The sequence below is a fragment of the Mustela erminea genome, chromosome 9 (assembly GCF_009829155.1).
Source record: "Mustela erminea isolate mMusErm1 chromosome 9, mMusErm1.Pri, whole genome shotgun sequence".
NCBI classification, from domain to species: domain Eukaryota; kingdom Metazoa; phylum Chordata; class Mammalia; order Carnivora; family Mustelidae; genus Mustela; species Mustela erminea.
The window spans coordinates 112,615,993-112,635,205 of NC_045622.1; the positions used below are offsets into that span (position 1 = coordinate 112,615,993).

Consider the following 19,213-nt stretch of genomic DNA (forward strand, 5'->3'; position numbering starts at 1 on the left):
GGTTGAGTTGCCCTGAATGCATGGGTTCATTTAGGGAAAACGAACAGTTTTAAGACAGGACCTCTTTCTCTTAGGGAACATAAAACTGTCTCCAGGTATTGGTGCTTTTTAGATGTTCTCAATAAAGCGATTCTCTCACGCCTGGCCGTCCTGCACATGTTGGGCTGGATTTATCCTTATTATCGTACGTTTTTACATTTCTGTTGTAAACGGTAGTTTTAAATATGGTCCTCTAACTCTCAGCCCTTCTATCTTATGCTCTCACGTACCTGCATGAACTCTTGATTTTGATAATTCAGAATGTTGCAGATTTTCTTGCTCGTTTCTTTTCTTTCTTTCTTTCTTTCTTTTTTTTTTTTGTAGATAATCATTTGTTTGGGAATAGTGCCAATTTTTTAAGGCACAAGTAGGTAAGACAAAATACTTTTTTGCCCTTCTGTCCTTTTCTTTTTTTTTTTTTTTTTAAAGATTTTACTCGTTTATTTGCTGTAGAGAGAGGGCGTGAGAGGAGAGAGGGAGAGAGAATCTCAAACAGACCCAGCGCTGAGCCTGGAGCCCGACACGGGGCTCGATCCCATGACCCTGAGATCATGACCTGAGACCAAGAGTCAGACGCATCAGTCACTTGCTGCTCTAGAACCGTCTAGAGGCACCTACGACTCCAGAACCCGGGGAGAGGGGATGACGTCATCCAGAACAGACCCAGCGCTGAGCCTGGAGCCCGACACGGGGCTCGATCCCATGACCCTGAGATCATGACCTGAGACCAAGAGTCAGACGCATCAGTCACTTGCTGCTCTAGAACCGTCTAGAGGCACCTACGACTCCAGAACCCGGAGAGAGGGGATGACGTCATCCAGAACAATTCCTTGCAGTTCCAGCGGCTCAGCCTCTCGGGAACGAGACCCGTCTGCTCACGTCTGCCTCTTCCCCCCGAGTCAAGGCGGTGACGTTCTATTCCCCTGGACACTGGCCATCGGACGCAGTTTTCAAGAACACCGTCACGAAGCGGTTTCTGACCTCTCCCCCCGCCCCAAACCCCGGGGCTCTTGCCCAGCCTCCTGGTGTCCGCCGCAAGGTGCCAGGCGGGGCCCCAGGTGTGTTCCCGTTTCTAAACAGATGATGATAAGTCCCCTGCCACAGGCCGGGACGGGCCGCAGAGGGCTGGCCTGGGGCTCCACGTGCTGGTCGCAGGCTGAGGCTGAGCCGCTCCTGGAAAGCTTCACGTGTCCTCCCCGTTTGCAAGCATGGCCTCCCACCAAGGCCTGTCTCCCCCGCCGGACTGTCCGGTTCAAACCTGCCCCTATCCCTCCGGCCCTCCCGGCTTGTCAGCCACGCAGATGTGCTCTCCGCGCTCCCTCCGAGACCCCAGGCTTGTTCATGCTCCCTGCGGCCGGCGGATCCCTCGGGAGCTCACCCCTGCAGTGGTGGGGGGAGCTGGCCCTCCCGACCCCGTGCTGACAGGCACCCCAGGGCAGCCTCTCAGAACAAGAGAGATGGAGAGCCAGGCTCCGTGGGTCCCGCCGATGCTCCCTTGCATGCCCTCCGTCGAGCCGGTCGGCTGGGAGCGTGTCTGTGTGCAGGGCGGTGTGTGGAGCTGGGGTGCACGTACTGGGGGACACGTGTGTGCTGGCAAACTGGTGAGCCCCACGCGGGGTGTGCGTTCGTGTGGGGTGCAGATGCGTGTGCTGGGGTGGGCTCGCGCGTGTGCATGTGCTGTCTGGGGGCTCGCGCTTGTTGCTGGGGTCCCCCCCCCCACGGCGGACCGAGGGCACGCTCCCTCCTTCCCTGGAGTCCGCGGAGCCTTCCCGGAGGGGCGGCTCCGACTCTGGAAGCCTCGTCCGTGAATAGTCCGCTGTGCGAGGCTCTCCGTCTCCGTCCAAGTTTTGTGATTTATATTTTCCATAATTCTGTTTGGTCAGGATTTTCACATTTATTACACAGCTGCGCACTGTGCTCCCTTACAACACAGACAGAGCGGCCTGTGTCTGCCGAGGCCGCCTCTCGACACGCGCTTTCCTGCTCCTTTCCTCTGGAGGCGAGCGGCCCCTCAGGCTGTGTGCGCCCCCTTGTTCTGGACCCTGCTTCTGCCCCCACATTTCCAGGGGACGCCTGTAAGCGCTCCTAGTGTGTTCCCACTCCCCTCCCCCCAGACCGCTCCAAAGGCAAAGCTCTTCTGCCCCAAACTGGCTGCAGAGTGCACTCAGGCACTGAGGGACCACTCTCGGGCGGTGGGCGGGGGGGCAGAGACCTTGGCTGAGGTGCAGATCTGAGGGTCAGAGGGCCTTGTGGGTCGGGGGGCGGGCAGATGTGGAAGCCGCTGGCAGAGCCGGGCAGGGCGTCCCAGTCCCCTGGAGCCATGTGCCCTGACCCCTAACGGGAGCCCCCAGTGTCCCTTGGGCCCCCGACCTGCACTTCTGTCTTCCCTAGCCCACCCGCTCCAGTCCGTGCCCCCCAGAGCCCCGTGTCTGAGAGCCAGCACACACTTGGGAAGGGAGTCCGTCAGCTTTATTCACAGACCCCAGGACATGGGGGAAGCCAGGACAGAGACGTTTGGCGGGGGGGCCTCTGCCCCCAGGCGTGGGGGCCAGACACTGCCCCACGGGCTGCGCGGGCCAAGGGTCGCTGCCTCTGGGACCTTCTCTGGCTGTTTCACTTCCAGCGCCCGCCGACTTTGCCCTTGGCCGGGGCTCCGGCCTTCTTGCTACTGCGAATGGAAGCAAGTGGATCGTCAGCGGCTGCGTGTCTGGGCCCCCAGCCCAGCCCCTCCTTGGCCCCCCACACACCCCCAGTCCTGACAGCTCAGCCCACTCAGGCCACTACCGGGGCAAAGCGTCCAGTCTGGCTTCGAAGTCACAGGCACACACTCCAAGCTCCAGTCACTCACCTGTACCTGGTCCGGCTGGGCCGGGGTGCCTTGTGCTGGGACAGTTAGTGTGGTTAGGGGAGGGACCAGAGAGCAGAGGACACCCTCCAACCCCTGCCAGGAGCTTGGGCTCCCGGGGCCCCACCTCAGGTGGACCCCAGGCCTGCCAGGGAAGCTGACTCTACAGGTGGCTCTCATCACCCCAGTGACTGTGGCCTGGAGAAAGCAACCCAGGTCACAGCCTCCTGGGGCAGGAGAGGCTCTGGACAGTCAGCGGCCCAGGGCCCTGACTCCTGGCCACCAGGCAGGGCCTGGCAGACTCGGGGCCTGGAGGCCTCTGCCCCAGCCCTTCAGTCCCTGTTAGAGCCGGACCATGGAGCAGGAGGAGGGTCAGCACCCTGCCGCGTGGCCGTCCTTCGGAGCCTGGCCCTGTCTGTCTGAGGCTCTCGGCACACCAGCGAGCCAGGAGGCACCTGGGTGCCTGGTCAGGGTCCCTCGGGTGGGGAATAGGGTGTGTGGGCTCCAGAACCGACCTATGGAATGACTTCTGGCTGGTGGAGGCCATGCAGTTCCCAAGGCTGGCTTTGGGAGAAGCCCTGGCACCCGCGGCCGTGCCCGTGGCCCGAGTCCTGCAGGGGTCAGCCCGAGAACACTTCCACGCATGCACACACACATGCACACGCACGCACACATGCTGGCACACATGTGCAAACTCCGGAGGGACTCTCACAGGGCCCATGTCCACTGCACACAACAGAGCCCAGGGAGGAGGGGGTCACCTTCACCCGGTCCCCGGGCTGGAGAAGTCCAGCTCCGGGAGCAAGAAGTGGGCAGGGGCCGGGGAGGACGGAGGGAAACCCCAGTCCAAGCAGTCCTGGGGACACTGCCCTGTGTGGGTTGGAACCGGCCCTGCGACCAGGCTGGGAGGCAGCATCCCTGAGTGGGTGAGGCGGGGAGCACAGGCCCTTGGGGACAAGCAAGGTGCGGGCCTTTCTAGGGCCCTCCCAGCTGCTGTGCTGTCACGGAGCCCGCAGACCCTGGGGTGACCTTACGGACAGAGGGTTCACGTCCCGAGGAGCCAGAGGCTCCCCCAGGGCTGCAGAGAGACCCGTGACGGAGCCCAGCCTTCTGACGGTCCAGACCAGCTCACCGCTGAGGCGGCACCGTGAGGGGACATCTGGGAACCCCATCTGGCTTTGCCAGCCACGGGGGAGCTGGCCCGGGGTTGCCCACGTCCCCACGGTCGGCCTCCTCCTGGGCTCTGGGGGTGAGGAGGGGGCAGATGGAGGCTGCCGGTGCAGGGGCGTGGGGCCCGGACCCGTAGCCTCCCTCAGCCGCTGGTTAGTCTTGTTACTGCTCTGCGGAGGGCCGGCTGCCCCCGGGACTGGCCGAGATCGCGGGGCCCAGGGGCAGGCAACGGCGGCCAGCCCCACGGGGCCACGTGCCCGGCGCAGAACCCCTGAGGGCTACTCACTGCTTCTGGGCCTGATCGATGCGGCTCCTGAGGTTGATGATCTGCGGACAACACGGCGACTTACCTGGCGGGTCGGGGCCGGGCCAGGCCAGCTGTGGCCCGCGTGCCTCCTTCAGCGGAGCCCGGCCGCCTCGCCAGGGCCGCTCGCTCCTTTACTGTGTCCTGGCTCCTCCGGGCAGGAGACGCCTGCCCTCGGCCCTGGGGACGCTTGCCTCTGACTTACTTTGGGTGGCCCGCGCTGGAGCCCTGGGCCAAGACACACAGCAGCCCTGGAGCCGGCCACTTACCTGCGGCAGGCGTGGTGCGGGCGGGGCTGGCAGGGCCCTGGGGCTGGTGGCTGTGAGCGACCAGCCCCGTGGCCCCCTGGCTCCCTGGCCCAACAACTCCCTCCTCCCCACAGCCTTGCGGAGAGGCTCAGGGAAGGGCAGGCCCTTCTCTCCCTGCCCGCGAGGGCCGCAGGTGCCGGGGAGGAGGTGGGAGCAGGAGGCCGGCGCCCGTAGTCTCCATGCCCGCCGCCACCATCCGCAACGAACCGGCTTTGCCATGCGGGAGGCTCACTGCGCAGTGCACACCACGAGCCCGGTCCAGGGTGGGCTCTGGCTACTTACAACTTGGCCAGCATCTCCACTCTGGCCCGCATGTTCATGATCTAGAAAGACCAAGATTGTTAACGGGCTGGGCGGCGGGCTGAGGCTCCGGGGCCTTGCTGTGTGCTGGGCTGACCTAGGCCTGGGTCCTTTCCGGCCCCCCCGGGAACCCCCCCATGGGTCGCGTACACATGTGTCAGGAGGCAACGTGTCCCTGACTCCACCCTGTGGACCCTCATCTGCCAGCCAGCCCTCCTAGGGGACCGCGGGGAGAGAGCAGTGCCGGGGCTGGCACGACCGTCCTCCCCCTGGTAGAGGTGAGCAAACCACAGGAGAAGACCCTCTGCCCTCGGGCATGGCTCCTGAGAAGGGGCCAGGAGTCACCAGTCACTGCGCACCCTCTATCTTGGTGGCCTGTAGGGATGGCCACAGGCGACGCCCCTCGGGTGTGAACAGTCTTCCCCCGGGGACCTGGGAGGGCACTGAGGGGCAGGGGCAGGGGCAGGGGCTGTGCCTGTGTTGGGGAAGCTGGAGGTGTCTGTGTTCACACGGAGCATGTTGGCTCCCAGGACCTCTCCTGCTCCCCAGGCCCCGCAGGGCCTCCGAGGGGATGCTATCAGAGCAGGACTGCCGTTCTGAGCTGTGTGCCCCTCCCAGGAAACTCTAGGCAGCCACCCCTGAGATGATCCAGCCCCAGACCCTTTTCCAAACTGCTGGACGGGGGCCCGAGGCAGTGACCGCTCAGGGACCGAGGCTGGGTCCCCCAGGGACTCTGAGGAAGCCGATGTCTTTGTGGGCACGGCTGGGACCTTACTTTATAGAGAAGCTGCATCCAAGAAACCTATTGGCACAGCCGGGGGTGCTTTCTGCAAGCCCCCGGCCATTCAGAAACTGGACTGCGAGGCCACGAGGCCTCTGCTCTCTCCTGCGGCCCTCAGAGCAGGGCCAGCGGCTCGGGGGCACGGAGGCGGGCTCAGAGGGCGCCCCCGCACGATCCCTGGCTTCTCAGGGTCGAGGCGGTGGGGGCTTGTCACGGGGCGGCCCTGGCGGGGGGCCGAGCTGCGAGGTGTCTGCACTCACATCATACTTCTGGCGCTTCAGCTTCTCCCCAAACTCAAACTTTTCGGTCTCCAGTTGGTAGAGGGTGTCCCAGAGCTCCTTGGCCTTGTCCCTGGGAGGGGGCGAAGGTGCATCTGGGCCGGGCAGGCAGGGGAAGCAGGGCCCAGCGCGCCCACCCCCCCCCGCCAGCTGCCGTGGAGAACCAGGGCGGCCTCCGGGACCCCCCGCCCCGCCCCGCCCCGGCCCACCCCAGGGCCGGGTCTACCTCAGCTTGTCCTCGCTGAGGTGGTCGATGTTGAGCGGCTTGCGCCTCTCAGCCAGCACCTTCTTCTTCATCTCCCGCGCCGTCTGCTTCTTGCCTCTCTTCTGGTCGGCCTGCGGGGCACGGCAGAGGGGCCGGCCTCAGGGGGGGCCCCGCACACGGCTGGCCGGCCGCGGGCCGGGGCTCACCTTGGCCAGGTAGCTGCTGTAGTTGGCGCCCATGGAGGACAGGGCCTTCTTCTTCTTCAGGTCGTCCTCCGCCCTCCGCTTGGCATCCTCCTCCTCTCTGCGCGCTTTCTCCTCCTGCGGGGACCCCGGCCCGTGGGCCTCAGTGCCGGGCGGGGCCTCTCGGGTGCCCCCCCCCCCCCGGCCGCGGGGCAGGCGTGGTCGAGGACCCACCCTGGGACCGGCACTGTCCGCAGGTTCTGCAGGACGTGGGGAACTTAGCTGGGCCCCCCCGGTCCCCGGCCGGCGCCAGGGGGACGCTCGGGAGGACAGGGAACCTGTCGGGTCAGGGGCGCGGGCCGGGCCTCACCGCCAGCCGGTTCTGGCGTTCCCGCTCCTTCTCGGCGCGGATCCTCTGCTGCTCGGCTCGCTCCGCGCGGCGCTTCTCCTACGGCCAGAGGAGCAGGTGGGCCCGGCCCTGCGGGCCTGGTGTCCCGGCGGCCCCGCTTCCGCCTGCCGACCCCCCCGCCCCCTCCCCAGGACTCACAATTCTCTCCTTGAGGGCGATCAGCTCTTCCTCCTCCTTCTTCCGCGCCTCGAAGTGGCTGTCGATGAGAGCCTGCAGCTCCATGAGGTCCTTGTTCTGACGCTTCTTCTGGATGTCCTGTGGGAGGAAGGGGCCCCTTCTCTCACACCTCCCCCTGCCTGGGCCACCGTGCGGCAGGCGGTCCCTTCCTGGGCCCTGCGGGGACGCCCTCCCTCCTCTGGCCACCATGAAAGCTGAGGGTGACAAGGGACCTATGGCCCTCGCCACATCCCCATGGCCACTGCGCTCTGGGGGGCCAGAGGCTGCCCGATCCCTTAGCTCCAGGGTAGGAATGGTACCCTCCCCGGGGGGTGAGTCCAGGCCCTGCCGAGCTCTGAGGTCATCAGCACCCCTGGAAAGACGGGCTCTGACTTGGCTCTGTTGTCATCCCGAGATGCTCTGCACGGGCCAGACAGAAGGAAACTGGTGGATGAGGTAGTTTGTTGGGTGACGGATGGGTGGATGGACGGACAGATGGACAGACGGACGGACGGATGGGTGGATGATGGGTGGGTAGGGGGTGGGAGAGGAGGGAAGACGTGTGTCTGACACTGTGGGTGTTTCCTCTGGTCCAGAAATAAATTAAGGCAGAATGGTCTGCAACCAGGAAGGGCTAGCTCTGGCTGCTTGGGAGCAAATGACCTTCACGGGTCTGGAGGCTGAAGGCTAGGGCTCGAAGGGTGGAGGCTGTGTGGATCCAGGTCCCATAAACTTACATCAAAGTCTACTTTCTCCCCTTCCGGGATCTTAGGAGCAGTGAGTCTGGAAGAAGAGAGAGACTCATGGGGCGGGGGGCAGGTGGAGACGCTACCAGGGAGCTGGTCGTCCTGCCCTTCTCCTGGGGCCCCCAGCTGAGGACCCACTGCCTGACCTTTATTCTGCTCGGATGTATAACCCACGGTCCCCAGAGTGGCCCGACCCCTTTGAGGACGTTTCAGTCTCTTCACGTCCCGCCGTTTAGCCAGCATCTGGACATCGAGTGGGCCGTTTCACCCCCGGCCTGTGCAGGAAGGGCAGTCTCGCTTTCTTTCTCAAACAAAGAAGCACAGCCAGGTCAGGCCAGCGGCAGCCTGGTCACTGCAGGCCCCCGAGGGGTGTTGGACTCTGTGGTCGGGAACGGCTGTCTTGACCCTTCCCGGGTCTCTGACCCCTCTTGAATCTTTCCTTCTGGGGACCTGAAGGAGTGGGGCAGGGCAGAAGGCAGTTTGGGGAAGAAATGAGACCCTGGGACCCGGCCGGCTGTAACCGGCTATCAGCCCCGGGCTCGGCCCCCGTACATTCCAGATGGAGCAAAGAGTTAAAACAACAACACGGTTTTTCAAAACAAGCCACAGAAGGACGTGGAACTGAATATGGACCCAAATGCTGGAACAGGAGAGGCTTTCCTAAGCTCAGAAGCCCCAGAAGGTCCCGCTAGGGGAAAGATAGCCAGACGACTCCACGCAAATGAAAAACTTATGTATGTGAAAAAAAAAAAAAAGCAAAAATTGAGAGAGGAAAAAAAAACCCCAACCCAGACTAGAAAAATATTTTCAGCAAGCACAGAGAAGACTTATACCCTTGTGCAGGCCGATGGCTGAAAACACGGGGACATGTCTGTGCCGCGAGATAAATGGGCAGGAGGCGCGCGCCGCCAAGTCTCGGGAAGAAAGGCGGCCAGTGAGCGGGTGCGCGGGAGGCGCTCCCGCAGCCCTTGGAGGCGCGCGAACAGAGCGGCCCTGAGAGGCCCCCCTCATCCATCAGTGTCCCCGGCCGGGCGGCGGCGGCGCGGGGCGCAGACCCGCTCACGTCCGTGGCGGAGCCCGCCCTGGCACGGCCCCTGGAGAGCAATTTGGCAGCGAGGGCCAGGAGCCTGAAGAACGCTCACACTCTTTGACCCAGTAATTCCAGTTCTGGGAACGCGGCCTAGGGAAATAACCCGAAAGACGGAAAATGCTTTCCACCCGGCGTTATTTATGATAGTAAAATATTGGGGGAAGCTTTAATGTCCTGCAGAAGACGGACGGTTAGAAAAATTATGGTTTGTCCAATTCATGGAATATTATGTGGCCATTCAAAATATTTAAGAAGACTATGTAAAAACACGGAAAAATACTTATGAATAGTGCTAAATTTTAAAAAAGCAGAATGGAAGGTTGTATAGACAGTGCGATGTTTGAAAAACAGCTCAGAGTTTAAATCTTTTTTTCCGAGCCCGACGCACGGAAAGAGCGCGTAAAATTCCTCCCCGGGCCTTCCCGCAGTCTGGCTGGCGGGCTGGGAGAGTTATAGACGATTTTTTTTTTTCTTCATTGGACTTTTACGTATTTTCCAAATTTTCTTTAATGAGGTGTTTTATTTTCATAATGAAAACACAAACATTTTTTTAAAACTAAAAAATATCTGGGACCCAGCAGCGTTATTCAACATTGCTGAAAAATAAAGTGCAGGGGACGGGAGTGTGCTGGCCGAACCCTGGGCTTGCCGCGGGGCCCACGGACCCCCGAGGGCACCCCAGGTCTGGCCGGGCCGTGCAGAGTGCAGGCAGGACACTCTGCGGGGTGAGGGCGTGAATCACACACCGTGTGCCCCCCAAGTGCTCGCCCAGCACGAGACGTCAGAGTTGACGGGTTAAAAAACAAAATCCCTGAAATCTTTGCAAGTGGGTAAAATGAGGGAAAGGCGCCCCCCAGATGAGGAGGAAGGCGCCCGGAGGCCCCGGGGCCGTGAAAGATGGCAGGTCCGCCGTGGTTCTGCTCTGAAGGGGCCACGGGAGCGAGACCCTCCCTCCTGCTGCCTCTCGTGGCTGCCTCTCAGCTAGGACTTGGGGGCACCCTGTGGCAGGCCGGCAGCCGCAGGGGGCAAGGGAACCCCGTTCTCTCTACCCCGTCTCCCCCAGCTCCCTGCCCTCCCCCGTCCTCCCTGGGCCCCCGCCTCCTCCCGCAGGGAGTCTTCCTTGCCTGCCGGGCCCCCAGAGTTCATCTTTGCTCCTTGCTGGGGAAGAACTGCCCCCGTGAACTCTGCTCCCCACGTGTGGGGGAAGGCACTAGCCGCCCCAAATAATCCCACTTTCATCAGGGCCCTTCGTCAGATGTCTAGAGCTTTAAACAGCACATCAAGGAGCACAGGCACGGCCACCTTCCCTCAGGGGTTCGGGGTGCATTCTCCATGGTACCCAAATGCGCTGTCTTCCGTGGGACCCCAGGTGACCTTGGTCCTGACCTCCAGGCCTCCCACACCACCCATCTCCCACACCTGGCATCCGGCCCTGCCTGGGCCCTCACTCACCTGGGTCTCGGCTTCTCCTCTGGCCACCACAGCGGGCATGGGGAAAGGGAAGAGAAGCGTGGTAAGTGGGGTGGCCCACTCCCGCCCATAGACCCCTGGGGGCACCCTCGCCTGGGGGCTGGGCTTCCTGCCTGGCGCCCGCCCGCTTCTCCCTCTCCAGCGGAACCTACTGCCCAAGCTCCTGTCCTGCCAGCGACAAGAGAAGGTGCCTGTGGGGTCCCAGGCGGAGAGCTCCGGGTGCGTGGCCCAGAATGTGGCCCAGGAAGGGAATGCAGAGGAAGGAGGGACTGCCAGCCAGAGGCCGGGGCCCTCAGGGACCAGCAGGGCAGAAGGAAGGGAGGTGGTCTGATGGGAGGTGGCAGACACGGGGACCCAGTGCAAGGGCAGGATGCAGCCCCTTTCCAGGCCCCTGGCCTGTCCAAGCCTGCGGGCCGATCCCCACTGAGCACCCCGCTTCTGAGTGGGTGTGTGCAAGGCCTGGCCCGTGGAGCTCCATGGCGGGACGGTCAGGCCTGACCCCGGGAGAAGAGCAGAAGAGGAACGCAGACAGGCGGGCGGTGGCGGTACCGAGAGCCCGTGGCCATCCAGACACAGTCCGGAAGGGCTGTGGCCAGTGGACCCGTGGCCCGGACCTTCCCAATCCTCCCTCTGCTCCTCCACAGTGGCGGTGGGCACAAGGGCATACACAGGAGAGAAGCCAGCAGGCTCGGGGCACTGGAGGGGGTTTGGGGGAACTGTGGGGACAGGCCCCAGGCCCCTCGTCCCTTGGTGTGCACTGGCCTGGACCCCATCAGTGGTCGGCTGTGTGGGGAGTGGGCAGAGGAGCTGGCTGCTTCGAGGGTTTCCACGGGGGCCTGGTGGAGCCCCGCCGGGAAAGCTGAGACCCTCCCTAACACTGGAGCCGTGGAGCTGGGGGAGTGGTCCCTGCGGCCCAGGCTAGATCGGCTCGAAGGTGAAGGGGCTCTGGATCTCCCCGGAGACGAAGAGCCTTCTCTTCCTGACCTAGGATGCGCCCTCCCAGCTTGCCCGTGGCCACCTCCTGGGGCCTGCTGTGTGTCTGTGCACCCAGGCCTCCAGGCCTGAGATGAGCCTCTGCCCCCGCCTAGCTGCCCTCACGTGGGGATGCTTTCTCTCGGGGCGTGTCTGGCTGGCCGGGTCACAGCCTGAGGTTGGCACAGCCCGGCAGGGTCTTGCCCTTGCCCCTTGGTCTCTGCTCTGGGCCCTCCGGCTCTCCAAGCCCAAGGAAGCCCAGCCGGGAACACGGGTTGGGTCTCCTGCACTTTCTCCTCTGCCCGCAGCCGTCCAGGCAGGGGATGGGGGGCTGGCTGCGAGTGCACGGGGTGCGTCCCCTGGTCTCCCGCTGGGCTCGGGTCCCCCTGGGTGCTCGGGAGCCTGCCACATGCCCATAGACAGCACCTTGGCTTCTTACAAGTGGGCTTGATGGCACCCTTTCCCCACACCTAGGGGGGCTGTGGGCGTGAGGGAACCGAGCAAGAAAAGGGGGTGCTTTGGGGGCAGAAACCTCACGGAGGGGCAGAAGGAAGGGCTTGGTGGGGAAGAGGGGTGCCACTGAGGTGTGCTTGCCTTCTCCGGGGGCCCGGCTGGAGCCGCCCCGTGTGCAGGGGGCGCGTGAGAGGAGGCCGAGAGCTGGTGGGGGAGGGGCCCGCGCCAGCGCTCCTGCAGGGGTGTCTAGTCGGGGGCAGGCTGGCGTCCCCCCGCGCCCCATCTGCCTGTCTGACTCTCAGCGTCAGGGTGGGCTCTGGGGACCCCGCTGACCGTGTGCCCCTACAGGCCCGCAGCGTCCTAGACGCCTCTCCCTGCACGGCGAGCATGCAGCACCCCACGCCAGGGCCGGCACGTCCCTTCCTGCGGGCGGCCTCTCTGGGCCCCGGGAAGGGAAGACGCTCGCAGGGCTGTGCTTGCGGTTCAGGCCCAGCCCCGAGGCCCCACAGCCCCGCCGAGCGGAAGGCCCCTGACTCGAACCCGTGTGTCCCCTGCCTCCGCCTTGGCACGGCCCACCCAGGGGCCTCCTCACGCCAGGATGAGACCGGCTGTGGCCCAGACGGTGGGTGGGATGCGGGGCCTGATCGCTCCTTTGCACGCGAGGCCCCTGGCTGTTCCAGTCCTGCCTCGGGCCCAGCCCGACTTTCCCCTTCACCCCGCTTGGCCTCCCCCCTGCCCCCTCCTGACGCCCTCTCTGACATGCCATCGGGGCAGGGTGGAGGCGCCTTCCCTGTGTCTCGGCTGCTGCTCTTCACCCGACCCTGTGTGGTCCAGAAGCCCCTGGTGGACCTCAGCACTCTCCTCCCCAGGCCGGCACCTCCCAGGGCTCTGCGCTCCTGCTCAGGGCCGGCCGCCCCCACCTTCCTGCTGGCGGCCCCGGAAGGGCCTCCCCCCGCACCCCCGAGGGCACCCAGACCCAACCTTTCCCACGGCATCCCCAGCCCATGGGAAGGTGGCAGGAGTCAGCCAGGGAGCGAGGCAGGGGGAGACATGAGGGGATGTCCGCAGGGGTGGGACGTACCTTCTTGGACCTCCTCTGCGGAACGGCACCGTGGGGCGGGAGAGAGAGAGAATCAGCGGTGAGCCCGGGCGGAGGCTGAGGGCAGGGGCGGTGGGAGTGGGCGGAGGCGCGGAGCCCGAGCGGAGCCACGCCGGACGTCAGTCCCACGGCCCCTCTTGTCCCTGCGTGGCCCAGACCCCTGCTCACCCCCACACGTGTCACTCGTGTGCACGGGCGCCCACACGGGACTGAAGTCACGGCACGTACCTGGTTCGTGGACTTCACGGGGGAGGGAGGGTGGCAGAGCAAGAGGTCAAAGGACGGAGGATCCGAGGTTAGGGGAGCACCGGTCGCCATTCGGGAGGGTCAGTGGCCGAGGACAAGGGATAGGGGGCGTGCGGGAAGCCGGTGAGACATGGTCAGTGTTGGCGGGCACGGCCGTCCCCAGATCCTGTCCCCGCCTCGCTGACCTGACGGGGAACCAGGGCTCAAGGGTGGCTCTGTGGGGGACACTGGGGTCTCGCCTGTCCCTCACCCCCAGGAGGTATCAGCAGGGGCTCATGGGCTCTGGCCACAGCCTGATGAGGGGACACGGGAGCTGGCCGGGCAGGGCCCACAGCCCAGGGAAGCAGCCCCAGAGGGCGCTGCACTTCCTGCCTCCACTGTCCTTCCGGTCCTAGCCTCAGGGGGCACACAGACATGGGCGCCGGACTCGGCTGCCCTGCCCACTGATCCGAGCACAGGTGCCCCGACCCACCCACCATCACCCCAGGGCCCGAGGAGGGGCCCACGGAGCTGGATAGGAGGAGATGGTCGCAGTGTCCCTGCTGGGGGCTGATGGGCTGGACCTCTGTCACCCTGTGCTCACCCGCCCTCTGGCCGGGGCCCTGGCCTGGTCCAGGGGTCAGACTCGGCCGTGGCCTCTCAGTTCCCCACCCTGAGCTTGGGTCCAGCAGTCCCGCCACCGACCCAGTGTCCCTGTGCTGGGGGCATGAGCCCCGTCTGCAGCCCAGTCTGAGTCAGGGGGTGCCTGGCCCTGGGGGACCCCCCCCCCCCTTGGTCAAGCGTTGGCCGTGGTTAGTGGGTGATGTTAGGGCCACATGTGGGAGTCCTTTGCTGGCTGGCACCTCGCTGCCTCCCTGCCCTCGCCCCCACCCCGCGTGGGCTCCAGCCAGGCCCTGGGCCCCACATGGGGACCAGAAGTCCTAGGTACCCGTACCTTCCTCATGGACTTCTGCGGTGGAGGAGGCCGGGTGCACAGGCGGCGGGGGGAGAGAGGAGAGGTTAGGCCAAGAGCACACGGCATGTCCTTAGGGGGTGGGGACACACTGGGGGGAGGCAGAGCGCTGAGAGTACTTGTGGGGGCCGGGGGCCGGACCCGCTTACCCTGCTTACCTTCCTCCTGGGCCTCCTCTGACGTGGGAGCAGCGGGAGCGGGAGGGAGAGAGGAAACAAGACAGTCATTTAGGGGTTCACGCGGGGTGGTGGGGAAGGAGGTCTCCGCCCTGGGAGGAGGGGCACCCGGCGCTCCGGGCCGGAGATGGTGAGCTGCGGAGACCTGGCCCGAGACCCCACCTCTGTCCTGTGACTCCCTCTGGGACCCCAGGGCTCTGGCTCCTTTCTCCCTCCTTGGGGACTGGGCCCCCCCAGATGGCCTTGGGACCCCGCCGCCTGGCTGCCCATCCCAACGTGGTGTGTCTTCGGTGTAGCCCAAGTCCTGCTCTGCGGGGGATGGGGGTGAGGACAGGGCACGAGACCCACTGTGGTAAGAAGCGCCCGGGGAAGGCCTGGGCGGGCGACGTGGTCTCTGTGCGTACCCGAGCTGACGTGGACACTGAGGGTCTTTGAGGAAAGCGGGGGTGCAGGGGACCCTTCCTGCCCACCACGTGGCCTTCCCTCGGGGAAGGGGCGGCTCCCCAGGACCACGTGGCCCGCTCAGAAATGAGTCTTTCTACCTTTTCAGCACAGAAAAAGAAATGCTTTGCTCACGTTGTTAGGGTAGCCAAGTGTTTTCAAAATATTTTCAAAACATAGCACCCAGCACGACTTATAGCTGAGCCTGCCCGGTGGAGCTGCGCGGACGCTTCCCCCGGTCTGAGCGCATGCCAGGGCTTTCCAGGGCCTCCCACCCGGCTTGAGAACCGCCTCTCTGCGCGGTTCCCAGGTGCGGCGGCTCCCCTGCACCCCACACCTGCCCGGGCACGACTGGGAGCTCCCCACCCCCAAAGACGGGCTGTGCGAGGGAGGGGTCTCCCGGTGAGCCTGGAGGTCGGGGCCCCAAGGCGGGGATGCTGGGAGACACGGGAACTTAGAGATGGAGAGAGACAGGGACAGAGGCAGAGAGAGACCCAAGCGGGGTCCACACAGCCCGGCCCTCGGGGTTAACGAGGGAGAGTCGTGACGCAACGTCAGCTCCGTCCACGCGGTGCTGCCGGGAGGGGGATTAGTGACGAGTGTGTGTCTGTTCGCGGATGCTGACGTGGGAGACGAGTGCGGTAGCAAGCGGCCCTGCGTGACAAGGGGGATGGGCCGCGGGAGTGGAGAGCGCAGTGGGGCTGAGGCTGGGGGCCGGGGCAGGGGGCGGCCTGGGGTGGGGCGTGGGGCAGGGGCGTGGGGCAGGGGCTTTACCTTCCTCCTCGCACTGCTCTGCAATGATAGGACACAGGAGCCGTGTTAGCGGGCCGCCCTGGGAACCAGCCGCCCCACTCCCAAACCGCCGAGGATGGGGTATAGGGGGCCTTGGGCCCTGGACACCCTGGGATTCCTGCCGGGGCGGGGGCTGGGGGGCCAGATTCCCCTGGGAGAGGGTGGCGGGGGCCCGGGCCAAAGGCTGCTCCGGACGGGTCTGTAGGGCAGGCTGGGCGTACAGAGAGAACCACATCTTGGGATGTGTCCTGGGAGGGAGAGGGCCCCGGGTGCGGGAGCAGGAGTGGGGGGCCCGTGTGCAGTGGTGCCCTCTGCAGAACACAGCAAAGCTCGGGCTTCCCACCAGGGCTTCCCGCCAGGCGTTCCGGAGGAGGGCCCTGCTGTCAACGGTCAGATGGGCCTGTCTCATGTGTGACTTGTCCACTGCGTGTGGATGTAGGGGAAAATCAATGGACACTTACCCTCGACCTGTTCACTGTCGGGGGCCGAGGGTTGGGGAGAGGAGAGAGAGAGAGAGAGAGAAAATGGGTGAACTGGGCTTCCACTCAGTGTCCCCCAGGAGCCCTGGGTCCTCTGGCCTCTTCACGCAGCCCAGGTCCAGGGGCCCCACGCGAGGCGGGTGGTGACTAGGGCTGGTACTCACACTTCCTCGTCAGACATGGTGGCGGGGTGGTTTCTGCAGGGGAAGGAACGGGACCAGAATCAGAATGGCCTCGGTCTGGGAGTACTGGAAAGGGTGAGCTCCTAGGGCTGGGGGTCTGAGGGACATCCAGGGACAGGGTGGAGGCCAGCACTCTGGCCTTGGCGGGCCTCCTCTGCAGAACCCCCCCGCCCCGTCCTCCTCGGCGAACTCTGATCACCCCCCACGCCCTTCCGGCCCTGGCTCCAGCCTGGAGCTGGGAATCCCGGGGCTGGACGGGATGTTGGGAGGTCGTGGCGTCCACCCCCACCCAGGGCACACATCCTCTCTACAGCGTTCCCCGAGGGGGTCATCCAGGATGCCCGGTGCTGGTCCAGACTGTTTTGGACAGTAGGGAAGTTGTGCTGGTGGGGCTTGGAGCCCATTTCTTGACAGCCTCTGCCTTTCGCCGAGGTGGTTGAGGGGTTTACTGGGACCCCCCTGTTCCTGTAGACATGCTGAAGCTTCCTGGGTCTTTGGGCCTCACCAGCGCCCTGACAGCCCTCCTGGTGTGAACCCAGAGCTCCCTTCCCCAACTGACGGTTTCTTGCAGGGACCCCGTGTTCTCTACATGGATGCCCTGGGAGTCCCCCACGGCCCCTGTGCTGCCCTCCCTCCCCAAATCACAAGGTGCACAATCCGTTCTCCTTGTCCCCACCCCCCCCAGCCCCGCCCAGAGCAGACGGGGCCCCAAGCTCACGGGCCCTGGGTCTGGGCTGTTTCTCTGTGCATTCCCTAGCCCAGGGTCCTGAGCAAAAGAACAGCGTGGACAGCCCCGTCTGGCCGCCGCCTCCCCCCGCCTGCTTTCCCAGGCCCCGTGGATGCTCTTGAATCTGTCAACGTCTGCAGGGAAGCTCCGTGCCTGGGCCAGGCCGCACGTGCGCAGGTGCGTCTGGGCGCTCAGGGACCCCGGTTCCGTGAGCTGGCCTGCGCACCCGGCTGGGGCGGCCCGGAGCCTGGGAGCGCTCGGAGCAGCTGGCCCAGGGCTCCAGACACAGAGTTCACGCCGGCCTAGAGCAGCTCCAGTGGAACGCGACCGTTGGGCCCCCAGCCCCCCAGGAGCTCCGGACAAGGAAACCACAAGCTCATCATTTAAACATGCGTGTCCGTCACACCGCTAAGGTGGGAACGGCTGTCTGAAGCCTCCGTCCAGAATGTTAGTTTTTCCAGAGCCATTGAAGCTCCGTGCGACATCAACCCCCAGATCTCTGCTCCCCACACCCCAGCCTGAGACACGGCTCTTTCCCGAAACAGGACTCTGCTGCCCCCTCAAGTTACAGCCTCCCCGCTGCGTACAGCTGGGGGTCTCAGCCTCCTGGTGGGCCCCGCCCTCACCCCCCACCACTCCCCTGGGGCCACTCTCCGGAGTGGGAGGGTCCGTGACAGCCCAGGGCCTTGTCCTGCTGGCCCCCCTGACCCTGGCCGGGCCCTACACCTGTCAGCAGCCTCAGGAGGGGGTGGGGTGGCCCGAGCCCGGGGTGGGTTATTTTTAAGAAGCCTGTGGCAGCTGAGGTGTCCAGAAATAGGCACCCGAATTAGCCAAGACGCCTCTGACCAGAAACCCAAGATGCAGGGAGGGGGGCTGAGGGCAGCCGCTGGCTCAGGTCTCTACCTGGCTCGCTCCCACTGGCCCCCGCCGGTGTCCCAGGCCTGCCTGAGCTCCGGCACCTTGCTCTCCTGCTTTCTGGACTGGAGCCCGGGGGGGCCGCAGGAAGACCCCGGTATCCCCGGGTGGGGTGCCTGGAAGCCCCTTGTGAGTCAGGGCAGCAAAGCCCCACTGACCCCGCAGAGGCTGCGGCTTCTCTGGGATCCTGCAGTGGAGCCCTGGAGGCCACACTGCAGAGTGGCTCTGTCCCCCAAGCTCGCCATCTGTTGGGAGGGGCTGGGGTGGGGCGTGCTGGGGGGCAGGGGACAGCGTTTCGACAGTTGGGCAGGAAGTCAGATGTCCGTTTCATGCTCTGCCCTTGGCGTTGGGGGGTGGGGTAGAGGGAATATAGCCGCTGAGGTCAGACCTCCTTGGAGACACACACCTCCTTCCCAGGTGACCAGATTGGGGGGGGGGAGGAGGGAGTCCCCGCCCGGCTGCGTCACCCCGTACAGCCTCGGCCCCCATCCTATCCTGCAGGGAACCTTTCCCGGGTTTCCCCCCCAACGAGGGCTGAGGGTGTGCAGAAGGAGCTGGCCGGTGAGGGTGCTGGGAGGGCAGGACGGGCGAGGCCGTGCGGAGGGCGAGAAGCCTGGGCGGGGCCTCTGGGCGCACGTGCTGCTCCCCCATGGGCAGCGGTGGGACGCGTCCAGGGCAGTGGGATAGATCCCAGGTCCCCAGTCCACCCTGGCCTGGCCCTGTTTGCTCCTGTCCTTGGCCTCTAGGAGCTGTTCCTGAAGCCCCCACCAGCCACCTCTCTCCATGCAACCGCTCCTGGGGTGAATTCCAGCAGACCCCTCGCGTTGGTCTCTACACGTGGCGGCATTGGAGGCAATGACCGCTTGAGGCCAAGAGCCCCCAGCGTCTGAGAGAAGCTGGCCTGGGCCCCTGCGCTTACTGGAGCCCCGTGGAGAGGCCCAGATGGCCCCGGGGGTGAGCCAGGACCCGGCACTGGGCGGCCCTCGGAGCTGTGGGCAGTGGCCTTCCGGGGCTCTTTGCCTCGACCCCCACTTCTCTGTGCCCTTCCCTCCAGGGAGGCCGCCTCCGCCTCCTCGGGCCTCCCCGGCTGCCAGGCTGCGGTTTGGGACAGCTCGCCTGTGTTCGCATCCCAGAGCAACACCCTCCGCGCCAGTACCCTCGGGACCCTGGGTGGCTTTGCGGGTTCTCCAAGCTGCCGTGCTCAGAGCGGAGACGTGGAATCACGGCGTCCTGGCCCCTCCGCACCCCAGAACCCTGGACGCGCCTCGAGTGGCCGGCCAGTCCTGCCCAGCCCTGCGCCATACCAACCTGTGGCTGAGTCTGGAGGGAAGGGCTGGAGCTCCCTGTGGACAGGACGGCTCAGACACTGCCCGCCCGGCTCACCACCTCATGTTATAGTGACATTTGATCTTGCCCAGAAGCCCATTGGCCGGGGACTGGGTGGCCGGGCGCGTGGGGCAGGCGGGAAGGGGCTGTGCCCATGCAGGCCCCTTACC

At 65.0% G+C, this 19,213-nt stretch overlaps 1 protein-coding gene across 9 annotated transcripts; it reads right to left on the reverse strand.

The window, feature by feature from the left end:
- Window positions 1-2,486: 2,486 nt before the first annotated feature.
- On the reverse strand, window positions 2,487-19,154 carry TNNT3 (troponin T3, fast skeletal type). Of its 9 annotated transcripts, none has more exons than XM_032359287.1 (17): window positions 19,026-19,150; window positions 16,058-16,090; window positions 15,876-15,889; window positions 15,397-15,414; window positions 14,164-14,181; window positions 13,988-14,002; window positions 13,036-13,047; window positions 12,790-12,804; window positions 10,266-10,284; window positions 7,715-7,760; window positions 6,960-7,076; window positions 6,783-6,860; window positions 6,437-6,550; window positions 6,252-6,361; window positions 6,008-6,098; window positions 4,949-4,989; window positions 2,487-2,707 (listed from the first exon to the last, which is right to left on the reverse strand). In XM_032359287.1, the coding sequence occupies exons 2-17, from the start codon at window positions 16,072-16,074 to the stop codon at window positions 2,653-2,655; spliced, it is 780 nt and encodes a 259-aa protein (XP_032215178.1). In that variant the 5' UTR covers window positions 16,075-16,090; window positions 19,026-19,150; the 3' UTR covers window positions 2,487-2,652. The 9 variants fall into 9 exon arrangements, with proteins under 9 accessions (XP_032215178.1, XP_032215177.1, XP_032215185.1 ...); XM_032359286.1 differs by lacking the exon at window positions 4,949-4,989 and adding an exon at window positions 4,341-4,381 and having other exon boundaries at window positions 19,026-19,147; XM_032359294.1 differs by lacking the exon at window positions 15,397-15,414 and having other exon boundaries at window positions 19,026-19,154.
- Between the last annotated feature and the right edge of the window lie 59 nt (window positions 19,155-19,213).

Bases quoted from the DNA above. Each gene is read 5' to 3' on its own strand.
- TNNT3 (XM_032359287.1), bottom strand. The intron at 7,077-7,714 runs GTAAGTTTATGG...TTCCTCCCACAG, and splicing joins GGGAGAAAGTAGACTTTGAT to GACATCCAGAAGAAGCGTCA. The intron at 2,708-4,948 runs GTAAGTAGCCAG...TTCCATTCGCAG, and splicing joins GTGGAGATGCTGGCCAAGTT to TAGCAAGAAGGCCGGAGCCC.